Below are 12,011 nucleotides of genomic sequence, written 5' to 3' on the forward strand. Positions count from 1 at the left end.
ATCATTAAGCCCACCACTAGAAATATTTGGTTGTACACTGAGTTTTATCATCCATAAATTTTCTTGATTAAGGAGGAAATTTTTTTAATAAAAAATGAGATTCATGTTACCGTAATAACCTCTTAACCACATGAATCTGATGAGCTTGAAAAAACTATAATTCTAGTGTATATCTCATGAGACTATCCCATTTCTATCAACTTCCATTTTATGGTGAAGTGCTTTCACATTTGCTTTAGTAAAACTCAAACAAAGCAAACAAATTAACTATTGTTTCATTAGGTGGAATTTTCACTACCTCTTTTACACTATTATTAATATTGAGGAAATTGTAATGTCACATCAACCCGTACGTGATACCTTTCACATGTCATATATGACATGACAATGTCGCTTCTCTAATTTTATGTCAAAGTCTTACGATATCCTCTATGCAAAATTATGGATCATTCATAAAGGTCTTTCACTAGCCAAAGATATGAAAACTATTAACTCGACAAGCTACACAAACTCTTCTCTCGGGATCATCAGTCACATCAAGACCCCTTAAATAAGTATCACAACCTTATAATGTTGATCCAAAATGTTAAATATATCTTTAGTAAAAACACTAAAACATCATGTATAGAGTTATCTACATCCTCCACAATTAAAGTGTTGATTTCACGACTAAATCAAATACAATATCTGAAGTTAATCTCCTTATCCATGAATCCCTCAAGATCCTTGTCGAGGACAGCACATTAACTTTATTTTTTAAAAAAATGTTTTTTCCCCCTAATTTTCCTTTTCTTTAGCTTTGAAAACTATAAAAAAAAAACAATATTGAATGATTATTGTCAATTTAAAAAAGTTAAAAATAAGAATAAGGTAGCCTTAAAAGAAAAATTGACTAACATCATCATTGGACAACGAACTCAAAGTTATCTTTCATGCAGCCACTTTGATTTAATGTCATCAAACTTTGCATATGTGAATTGAATTTGAAGTTTATGGCCACCGCTCAGTTCCTCTGTTTCCATCTTCATCCTCAGGTAAACCCACCTCAATCCTCTTTTCACCTTTTTCATATCCATTCACGCGTCTTCCTTTTTCACCATTTTCCCCTCGCATTCCCAGATTACCCCGCCGCTACTATCTAAACGTATCACCAACAGATTTTGGAACTGTAACAGCAATTCAACCAATAATCAAACTCCTCATTTTCCCAAAATGCAATTGCAGCCAAATTCAACTTCAAATTCAACTCCAATACCTATCTCTGAATCTCAACGCAACAAAATTCCACACGTACTCACTGTTGCCGGTTCCGATTCCGGTTCCGGTGCCGGAATCCAAGCTGATCTCAAAACTTGTGCTGCTCGCCGGGTTTACTGTTCCACTGTTATTACTGCTGTTACTGCACAGAACACTCTCGGAGTTCAGGTCACTTCTCTTTCTCACCAATTCATTTTTATTTTCTTTTTCATTATTATAATTATTCATGTTCCTTTTCTCAATTCTGTTGCAATTGTTAGGGTGTTAACATGGTGCCTGAAGATTTTGTTGCACAACAGTTAACCTCTGTGCTTTCTGATATGAATGTTGATGTGGTTAGTCTTCATTTTTTTTTTCTGTTCTTCATTGATGCACCATTGATATATTGGTTAACACTTAACACACATATGAAACATGGACACTTGAAACACAGATACTGGTGCTTCGACACCGATAATATTTTAATAAAGTAAATAAATTAAACGTGTGTCCGTGCTGGTTTCGAACACTGAAGTTAACACTGACACCTATTTTCGGTGCTAACACTGGTCAATAATAGTTTTCCCTTCTCTGAATGAATTATGCTATGTCTCTAGGTCAAAACAGGCATGCTACCCTCTCTTAATATGGTGAAGGTCCTTTGTCAGAGTCTTAGGAAGTTTCCTGTCAAAGGTATTCACTCGTACAAAAATTTATAACATGTTTATTCATTTGCAAATGTGCAATCGGAGTGGCTTATGTGCTGGATTTGCTTTTGTTGAAGGAAGCTCTTGTGGTTGATCCTGTAATGGTATCTACTAGTGGAGACATACTTGCCGGTCCTTCTGTGCTTGCTGGATTTCGGTATGAACTTTTGATTTCGAACCTGAACTATGCTGCATCTGTATGGCACAAAAATATATATTTTTTACTCTTCAGTCTTTATGATAAAGATATGGGTCCTAATGTGAAGCCGAGAATGTGGAGGGACTATGTGAGGAAGAATAAAAAAGGAAATGATGTGGTGGTGGCAACCAATGTAACCGAATTGCCTAACGTGTGTGTAATGGGAAAAGAGAATCTATTATATGAAAGGGGGAGGGGAGAAGAGAGGTGTATCTAGAAAGTTTGTTACACTTGTTTAGAAAGAGAGCCCCTGTTTCTCTGAAGGAGCACTGCTCTTGGCAGCTTGGGAATATTCATTCCCTTGCTGAATTTATCCTTCAATCATGATTACACCCCATTCCACTCCATTATTGTTTCTGTATTTTACTGTGCCTTATCTTTTCCTTTTACTTTACAACATGATTCAAATACTATTCACTATTCATGATCCTCTAATTGTGTAGTCTAATGCATTGTTTTTTTTTCCCTAACAGTTTCTGTTTGCTGTTTTTTTTTTGTTTTTAATGGAACAATATGATATTATGTTTAAAAGTTAGTTTTATCTTCATCCTCGTTTGTACAACACTGGATACATGGACATTTGATAGAAATAATTTTGTAAAATTATTCAAGTTTATTAATAAAACTGTAGAGTATTGATTGTGTTTATTTCTTTGTTTCTGAATGCAGGGAGGAGCTGCTTCCCATGGCTGATATTGTGACTCCAAATGTTAAAGAGGCGTCAGCTTTACTCGGTGACATGCCAATGAAGTCAGTTTCTGACATGCGTACTGCTGCAAAGTTGTTACATGATTTGGGTCCTAGGTTCGTTGCTGTTTAATATATTGTAGTTTTTGGTTGTAGTCAATTTGAACCTTTTTTTTGTTGTAATTATCAGAGAAACCTCTCCAACAGAAAGCACTACATTTCATACAGATCTCATAGAAAGCATAATTTCTAAGGATGGAGTTTGATAATCTCAAGGAAACAGTGTGTTTGCTTGATTCAATATCTACCATGGTCTTATTGACCCAAGTAGTGCTTATGGGGTGTTGTTTATATTGACCCGCTCATAGTGCACTGTTGAATTGTTTTCCTTGAAGTAATGGTGCTCACTAATTGTGTTTGCTTTATATTAGCGGAAATTTCTGGTGGTGTTGTATGTTCAAGTGCGATTGACTGTATGAAGAGATGCCACAAAATTAAATTTTTAAAGACTCCCAACTTGAGAGTACCGTGCTTTTACATATAATAATCAATTTTCATTGCAGGAATGTACTTGTCAAAGGTGGTGATCTCCCTAATTCTTCAGATGCTATTGATGTATTTTTTGATGGTAAGATTAAATTCTTTGATTCTCGAAGACACAATAGCCAAAACAAAATCTCTGAAACACAAACAACGTTTTTCTTTTACTATTTGCAATGTATATCCAACTTTTTGTCAAAAATGAATTCCATTTCTGGTCTTGAGTTTTGCAGGTCAGGAATTCTATGAGCTTTCTTCACCACGTGTAAATACTCGCAATACTCATGGCACTGGTTGTACTTTGGCATCATGCATAGCAGCAGAGCTGGCAAAAGGTTCATCAATGCTTTCAGCGGTTAAGGTTTGTTCAGCTCTCTCATTTCATATAAATATCGGAGGACCTTATTTTCAATGCCCATGATTCTTCTTTCTCCTTGTTACTTTAAAAATACATTAGAGAAGAGCAAATGAAAATAAAAGATAGAATGTATTATCATTCTAACACTTGTACATATCTGAACTCTGGCAGATAGCTAAACGTTTTGTTGAGTCTGCCTTGGATTACAGCAGAGACTTGGTTATAGGAAATGGAGCCCAAGGTCCTTTTGACCATTTTTTGGCATTTAAGAATATCAGTCAGAGCTCTTGTAGGCAGGATAGGTTCAACCCCAATGACTTATTTCTATATGCTGTAACGGATTCACGCATGAATAGTAAGTGGGGCCGTTCTATTGCTGAAGCAGTTAAGGCGGCTGTAGAAGGAGGTGCTACCATTGTCCAATTAAGGTTTGTTATATGTTCTTTTTATTATACTAATAGTTGTGGTGCATAGTCAATACTTGACTTATTTTCTCATATTTTCTTCTCTTATATCCTCTCTCCCACTTAAAAAAAAGCATAGTGCAGAGTCAGATGTTCAATTTCTGGCCTAATTAGTTGAACTTTAGTCGACAATATTACACCAGGCATCTTTTACTTTTGTGGGTCCAGGTTTATTTTTTCATCTCCTCTGTAATCCCTCCATAAAGTGTATGCTATATCCTACTTGTTTCTTGCTAAGGGTACCTGTTTTATATTTCATTTGTATTACTGCATACGCATCTTGTTGTAAGTATGTTATGCGAACTTCACCGTGGTGCTGTCTTTAACTGTTTGAAATCAATTACGGTAGTGCTAGTTACCGTGTTCTCATCCTCTTCCTTTGGTTTTATCTTAACTAGCCTTAACCAAACTATCTATAGATGGCCGTTGAACCCCGTCCCTTGCTCTGAAAAATACATCGTCTCATAGATGAAGCGATGTTAGATTATCCTTTAAAGGAAAACATTCTCACGTGACAGTAATTCCTTCTGTGCCTTGATTACCAAATTATTTAGTGAATTCTATATCACTGATTACTTGACTAGTGCCTAGTAATTCATATTGCTTTTTCCCACTTGTATTGCTTTTTCAGGGAAAAGGATGTCGAGACACAGGACTTTGTGGATGCTGCCAAAGTATGCCTTGAAATATGCCGTTCGTATGGAGTACCTCTGCTTATAAACGACCGTATAGATGTGGCCCTTGCTTGTGATGCAGATGGTGTTCATATTGGTCAGTCTGACATGTCTGCACGTCTTGCTAGAACTCTCCTTGGTCCTGAAAAGGTAATTGGAGTATCATGCAAGACACCAGAACAAGCACATCAAGCATGGATAGATGGTGCTGATTACATTGGCAGTGGTGGTGTATATCCCACTAATACAAAGGCTAACAATCGTACTATAGGCTTAGATGGGTTGAGAGAGGTGTGCAAGGCCTCTAAACTGCCTGTTGTTGCAATTGGTGGCATTGGTATGTCAAATGCAGGTGCTGTAATGAAACTTGGTGTACCAAGTCTCAAAGGGGTTGCTGTTGTGTCTGCTCTATTTGATAGGGAATGCATTTTGACAGAGACAAGAAACTTGCATGCCGTAATAAGTGAGGCAGCATTGTTGCCACAATGAACATACTGCAGTGTAAAAGGAATTTAATTTTATTAAAGGAGTCCTCAGTGAAGAGTCCTAATTGTTTTCATCTTCAAGGGAAATGCAAAATTTCAGAGGATTCTTTGCAGACCATGCTAAGCTTGTAAGTGCAAAATTTGAATAAAATGAATGTGTAATGCTCAATACCTGGGCTGGACAAAAACATATTTGGTTGTTCATACATTTGCCTTTGTTCAGTACATGCTTGAATCACAAGAAGAATGAGTGTTCAGGGACTTAGTTACAAGATTACACGCATATTTGTTGTTTTATTCATGTAGTCCCATTTGATAGACATTGAGCCAGGACAAGCACAATGCTGCCATTGAGCCAGGACAAGCACAATGCTCAATGCCACATTCGACAACAAAAACAGTTAAGGGATGGAAAGTGAAATGGAAAGTGAAAACAAAACAAAATGGAAAGATAAAACAGACACAAGGATATACGAATACAATACACCTGACTTTTTTTACCATACAGAGAGCTTAAAAAACATAACTTAATACTTGTAATACGGTCAACACTAACAAACTTGTGCAATCATTTAAATAATTTACAGCCATTATTTATATATTTTGTTCTAGGAAGAAAACTGAATTTTATACATGAGAACAAAACACACCTGCCCTAACAGAACATAACCAAAGAGCAAAGGAAACCAAGAATCTATAACTCTATCTAAAAATGAACATTTATTCGTTATTAGTTGAAATTGAATTCTCCACTTTCCTGTGCTTCCTTGACTCTCTTTTCATATTCATCTTCTTCCACCTCAGCTTCGGCTTCTTTTGTTTCTTCGTCGTCTTCTACTCCTCCCCAGCCAAAAACCCCAACTGACCTAGACACTTGAGACGGGGATTTAGCTTCCTCAACAATATTCATAATGTCTTCAATGCTCTGAAGAGAATAAGTTGGATTTTCTTTTTTGTAGTAAACAGCTTGAGCCATTTCAGTCAATTCTCGAGGCAAGTTCTTTAAAAACCATGGATGAGACTTGATTTCCTTAATGGTGATTCTCTGCGGTAAATCAAAACACACAATAACATCTTAGTAGATAAACAATAGTAACTCTAGTTCTGTTAAACAACATAGGCTGTGCATACCTTAGCTGGACTTGTCACGAAAATGTGAGACAGCAGATGTTTACAATCTTCAGATATGTGAACATAATCCGGAATCTGGTATTGAATAGCCAGAATTTTCTGTATATGAATATTAGAGTGAGAAAGAATATATGTTATATAAACCTATGTATTAAGATAATGGTTTTGATTACATTAAGATAATGGTTTTGAATAGCCGGAAAATTACATTAATGGTTTTCCTGAAATTTTTTGGATCCTCTTGGTCCTCAAATGGGTATGCTCCCACCAGCATTACATAAAGAGTCACTCCACATGACCATACATCTGCCAACTGAACAGAGATACAAAAACAAATTAGAAGAACTAAGAAAATGAGAACGTCATTAATGCTGTAGAAACATAATAGAAGAATTAATAAGACGAGAACATCGTTAACTCCACATAAATAGAACAGAAGAACTAAGAAAATGAGAATATCATTAACATATATAAAACACGGAAAACTCAAAGCAAGATTAGTCCTTCCAGGGTCGAAATAAACATCAGGAAAAAAAACAAAATAAACATCCATTTGTCTAAATGGCTAAAAAATTTAGAGTGTTTGGAAAGTATAAGAATTCAATACAAGGTCATGGACTGTGACTCGCACTTTACATTCCAGACTACACAATTTGTAAGTGCTATTTTGTTCATATTATTATGTTAGTTAAATGTGGACACATGTCATCAAATATAATGTTCATCTTAAAAAATCCGCAACACATTAAGCAGTCATAGAAATTGTTAGCATCCATTTCTGAGTTACCTCTGACAATCAAAAGTATATGTGTTGAACCATCCCAACACATTTTGAATTTTATTCCATGTAAGAAGCTGAATTATTTACCTTTCCATCATATTCTTTACGTGAAAGAACCTCAGGTGCTATGTAAGCTGGAGTTCCCACTGTTGATTTAGGTCTAGAATGCAGGAGAGAGGACTACAAAAACAAAATGTTGTCGGAAGAGAAATTTGTCAAGCATGACTTCATTAATTTATTCAAATCATTTGACATTGCAATCAATCCATAACTGAACCTTAGAATAACCAAAATCGCAAATTTTGAGCCGTGGGGCAGGGCTACCGTCCAATAATGTGTTCTCAAGTTTCAAGTCTCGATGGCAGATTTGCTGCAAAATAGGAGCAATTACATATAAAAGTAATCCCAAACAAGAAGCAAAAGAACAAACCATCAACATATTGGAAAAAATAATAATAATTTGTAGATTTACCATGGAATGGCAGTAGCTAACTCCTGAGATGAGCTGCTGGAAGAAATATCGAGCCTGCAAATTTAGAGGATACATAAAGAATGAGAAACAAGTCGTAGAATATTTCAGAACTTGGTTGTTAAGAATGCATGAAAGCCGCTTCCTGCCTTTAACAAGTAGGAAAGTGGGGAGTGGTTGAGTAACTCAACTGGTTAGAGCTAAGGAAGAAATGATCTAGGTTGAAGCTCCGATGAAGGAGAGAATATTAACATAACAAGTAATATACTAACATTTGCCTATACAAAATAAACAACAACTAAGAAAGTGAAAAGAGAATGAAGAAGCTACAAAGGAATGGTAATACCAATAAGGCAATAATAGCTCAACTTTGTTACTACTTGAGTTGTTTTAACATGTATTTTTTGAGGCATAAAATGGTATTTACTTTGAAGTTGTAAAGAAATGTATAAAGAGAGGTAATGAGGGAGAGGAAATGAACCTCGTCTTCACTGAATCTTCCAGCAGAGACAATTCGCTCAAAGAGCTCTCCACCAGCAGCATACTCCATAACTATACCAAGATGAGTAGGAGTCAAAACCACCTGCAAAACTGAAATCCCATCTTAAACAAAACCTAAACCAAACAAAAACAAGCTAGTGTATGTTTCCATTGGGTTTTGAAGTTCCAAGTGTAGTTTTTCTTTCAAAAATCACAAAATGATTCTTACAATACACCGCGAATGCATGGGTTTTTGAAGTTCCAAGTGTAGTTTTTTTTCAAAATCTCAATGGCTCACAATGATTCTACTGACAATATAATATATGTTTGGTTTAACTTTTGGAAGATACAAGCAATTTTAGAGATGTATAATTGATTTTGAATTATTTGGTTATTCTAAAGTAGAATTGATTCTACTCCATAATTGATTCTACATGATTGTTCAACTCAATTTTGCATAAATTTTTTCAAACATAAATCACTTTGCATTCAAATCACTTATTACTTTTAACTTTTAACTGGAATCAATTTTAGAGAATGAATTGGCTCAAAATCAAAATTTTGAAAGCACAAGAAACATACATACAAACCTCTTTGAAGCGAATAATATTAGGATGACGAAGACTTCTATGGTTAATTATTTCCCTAGCAACATTCTCATCAATCTGAAAACAACAAAATATCAAAAAGCAAAGACACAAGCAAATATAAAATAAAGCTACATAACAAAAATAAGAATAAACAAAGGATAAAACAAAACACGTGATTTGCAATCTAAGAATTGAAGTTGTTAACTCAATTTAATATAAAAAAGTGAAATTGAAAGTGAAAGGAGTGAAGGAGTTAAAACCTTGTGACCACGTTGAATGAATTTCATGGCAACGAGTTCTTTGGTATCTTTGTGACGCATGAGTCTCGCAACACCAAAATTCCCAGAACCTATATCCTTAACCAGCTCGTATTTCTCCATCACGAATCAACAACTAAGAAATTAACAACTTTTCAATTCAAATTCCACAGCAATTTCCTCCGATTCAAAAGGATCTATGAAAAATACGGTAATAGATGAATGAATGAATGTATGATTTGCGAGAGTTTCAAAGATTAGAGAAAGAGGAAAGGGATATCTGATTCATGATGCGAAGAAAACCGCACCTTCACTTTCACGCCATCATTATTCATTCCTTTTCTTATTTCATCACAGAATCTTATCAAATACTATTTTATTTTGTGTGTGTTAGTGTGATGTAAAATTGGCACTTCAAAAATTACCGGTGAGTTGCGGAGTCAGTTGCAGATTAAGTTCCTTGTCTTTAAGATGTTTTTGTGAAACCGATCGAATATGGTGTAAGAAGCCACACCAAAATAAAATAAAAAACTGAAAAAATAATTTTTTAGATAAAGTGGAGTGGAGAGAGGAGAAAGATTTTAGAATCGGAAAATTTGAATGAGAGCGGACCTGACCCAAAATTAACTTAATCAGCAAGCAACAGATACGCGATCAAATCAGGCTTACGGTTCGCAACGACACATCAATCAATTAATTAATTAGTTATACCATACATAAATCAATTAATATTTATTAACATTAAATATTTTTTTTATAATTTTAAATACCAAAAAATAAAATATCACTCAAGATCAAGCTCAAATCGAGCCGCCCAAACAGACAACTACAACAACCACTACTAAAATATGATATTGTTCTAATGTGAAACTTTAAAATATTTTTTAAAATTCACTTACATATTAACTCATATTTTATAATTATTTATTATCTAAAATCATTTTTTTTTTAAATTAGAGGTCCACATGATGAAACGGTTATATTAATTAAATAGATTAAATTATTTTTTAAATAAATTAATAATATGAAGTTAAACTTCATATTCATACTTTAATAAAATAAGTATTTCAAAAATCTATTATAAACTTAATACAACAAGATCAACGACACACATAATAACATGACAAATTATATGCGTAATTTTAACATTCATTTGAGAATAATTTGAAAAATTAAAGATTTACAATAAAATAAGTTAAACAAATTCAAATTATAAAATATAATATTTAAAATAAAATTCAGATAATTAAGAATATTTAAATTAAATAGGATAGAATCACTAAAAGTAAATAATATAATATATTTAATTGAACAACAATAGGCGAATGTGAGTTGAACGACGACAAATAAGTAATAATTGGACAACAAAAAATAATATTGAGTTGAACAAAAATCAATATTGAATTGAATGACGTGCTATGTTTATAAATAGACAACTTGATAATGATGAAGAATGATTGAGAAAAAACAAATATAAGAGAGTGATAAAATTTAGAAGTTTGTATAATTGTAGAAATCAAGGAATTATTTTTTGTGAACACTTTAAATTTTGATATTGACCTATTATACTTTTCAAGATAATTAAATTAAATGGCTAATTTTATGGTTTTTTTGAACGAAAGATTTTATAAAATCGGCTTCGATTCTTTGGTTCAAACGGTTTTGGACGATTCAATTAGTCTTTTCGAATTTACTTCGATTTTTTTGACCTACTAGCGGTTTTAAAAGGTTAACCAAACCGAATTTACCTACGGTTTCCGATCCAACAGATTGACAAGTCAGTTTGATGTTTTAAAACATTGTCTAAAATCAATAATCTTTTTTAATTTTTTGTCCATCCTTTTATTTTCATCAAAAAATAAAATCTGCTTAATATAAAATCAAGATTGTCTCGATGACAACCCTAGTCTCAATTCTAACTTTTTGCTGCCGTATCATCTTAATAGCAACTCTAGCTCCAACCTTAATTCTATTTTTTTCTCTTTAATTTTTTTAATTTATTTTACAAATTTTTGTACTTAAATATAATATAATTAAAAAAGTTTTTTTTATTAACTTTCACTAAATTAAATAAACTATATATATTATTATTTTTTACATCTTATTTTTTATTTATTAAATACTTTATTGACAAATCAAAGAAAATATATATTATTTTTGTCTTTTAATATATGAGTCAAGATCCGTTGATATCAGATGTAAGTCTAAAAGTCTTACACCAAATTTCAGTCGTTAATATGAATAAATCAAACAGTCATATAAGTAGTCTATTTTTTAGAAAAAAATAAATGATCATGTATTTTAAAAAAAAATCATTTAATATGAGAGTTTGATTCAATCCTATTAACAATTGATATTTGGTATAAGTCTTTTAGACTTACACCTGGTGTCAACGGATCATGATATATATATATATATATATATATATATATATATATATATATATATATATATATATATATATATATATATATATATATATATATATATATATATATACATCATGATCCGTTGACACCAGGTGTAAGTCTAAAATACTTACACCAAATATCAACGGTTAGCGGGAGTGAATCAAACAGTCATATTAAATGAAATTAAAAAAAATACATAGATCATTTTTTCCTCCTAAAAAATAGGTTACTTATATGATCGTTTGGTTTATTCATATAAACGATTGAGATTTGGTGTAAGACTTTTAGACATACACCTGATGTCAATGGATCATGACTTCATTGAGATAATTACTTCTTCACAATATTATTTTCTAAAAAATATCTGTATTATTTCAAGGTTTTACTTATTATTTCTTTCATAACCCTGACTCTGGTTTTCTTTGTTCGTACTTGCTGGTAGTGTGTGGTCCAGGTAATAAGTCTCGTTGAGTGAGACAGTGAATCCATTGGTTTAGAATACTCTAGTTACCTTTTAGAAAACAAATTATAAGAGGGAGAGA

General features: G+C 32.9%; 2 protein-coding genes across 6 annotated transcripts; one reads left to right on the forward strand and one right to left on the reverse strand.

Moving 5' to 3' along the window:
• Positions 1-866: 866 nt before the first annotated feature.
• LOC127085733 (thiamine biosynthetic bifunctional enzyme TH1, chloroplastic) lies at positions 867-5,540 on the forward strand. The gene is made up of 10 exons (XM_051026248.1): positions 867-1,034; positions 1,120-1,425; positions 1,518-1,592; positions 1,854-1,929; positions 2,025-2,100; positions 2,812-2,946; positions 3,393-3,457; positions 3,603-3,730; positions 3,899-4,155; positions 4,823-5,540. The coding sequence occupies exons 1-10, from the start codon at positions 993-995 to the stop codon at positions 5,352-5,354; spliced, it is 1,692 nt and encodes a 563-aa protein (XP_050882205.1). The 5' UTR covers positions 867-992; the 3' UTR covers positions 5,355-5,540.
• Positions 5,541-5,863: 323 nt separating this feature from the next.
• On the reverse strand, positions 5,864-9,756 carry LOC127085744 (serine/threonine-protein kinase SRK2B). 5 transcript variants are annotated; one of them, XM_051026258.1, is made up of 10 exons: positions 9,484-9,756; positions 9,062-9,194; positions 8,802-8,876; positions 8,213-8,314; positions 7,735-7,788; positions 7,540-7,632; positions 7,350-7,442; positions 6,690-6,794; positions 6,482-6,580; positions 5,864-6,395 (listed from the first exon to the last, which is right to left on the reverse strand). In XM_051026258.1, the coding sequence occupies exons 2-10, from the start codon at positions 9,179-9,181 to the stop codon at positions 6,081-6,083; spliced, it is 1,056 nt and encodes a 351-aa protein (XP_050882215.1). In that variant the 5' UTR covers positions 9,182-9,194; positions 9,484-9,756; the 3' UTR covers positions 5,864-6,080. The 5 variants fall into 5 exon arrangements, with proteins under 5 accessions (XP_050882215.1, XP_050882233.1, XP_050882225.1 ...); XM_051026276.1 differs by having other exon boundaries at positions 9,062-9,255; positions 9,367-9,732; XM_051026268.1 differs by having other exon boundaries at positions 9,062-9,255; positions 9,484-9,731.
• Positions 9,757-12,011: the final 2,255 nt, after the last annotated feature.

The sequence above is a fragment of the Lathyrus oleraceus genome, chromosome 1 (genome assembly GCF_024323335.1).
Source record: "Lathyrus oleraceus cultivar Zhongwan6 chromosome 1, CAAS_Psat_ZW6_1.0, whole genome shotgun sequence".
NCBI classification, from domain to species: Eukaryota; Viridiplantae; Streptophyta; class Magnoliopsida; order Fabales; family Fabaceae; genus Lathyrus; species Lathyrus oleraceus.

What these genes read in the sequence shown, in the direction of transcription:
- LOC127085733 (XM_051026248.1), top strand. Translation starts at nt 993, where the DNA reads ATGGCCACCGCTCAGTTCCTCTGTTTCCATCTTCATCCTCAG. An exon ending in TCTGTGCTTGCTGGATTTCG is followed by an intron (nt 2,101 to 2,811) that starts GTATGAACTTTT and finishes TTCTGAATGCAG; the next exon opens with GGAGGAGCTGCTTCCCATGG. An exon ending in CAATGCTTTCAGCGGTTAAG is followed by an intron (nt 3,731 to 3,898) that starts GTTTGTTCAGCT and finishes GAACTCTGGCAG; the next exon opens with ATAGCTAAACGTTTTGTTGA.
- LOC127085744 (XM_051026258.1), bottom strand. Translation starts at nt 9,181, where the DNA reads ATGGAGAAATACGAGCTGGTTAAGGATATAGGTTCTGGGAATTTTGGT. An exon ending in TCATTCAACGTGGTCACAAG is followed by an intron (nt 8,877 to 9,061) that starts GTTTTAACTCCT and finishes TGTTGTTTTCAG; the next exon opens with ATTGATGAGAATGTTGCTAG. An exon ending in GTAAAGAATATGATGGAAAG is followed by an intron (nt 6,795 to 7,349) that starts GTAAATAATTCA and finishes ATCTCTGTTCAG; the next exon opens with TTGGCAGATGTATGGTCATG.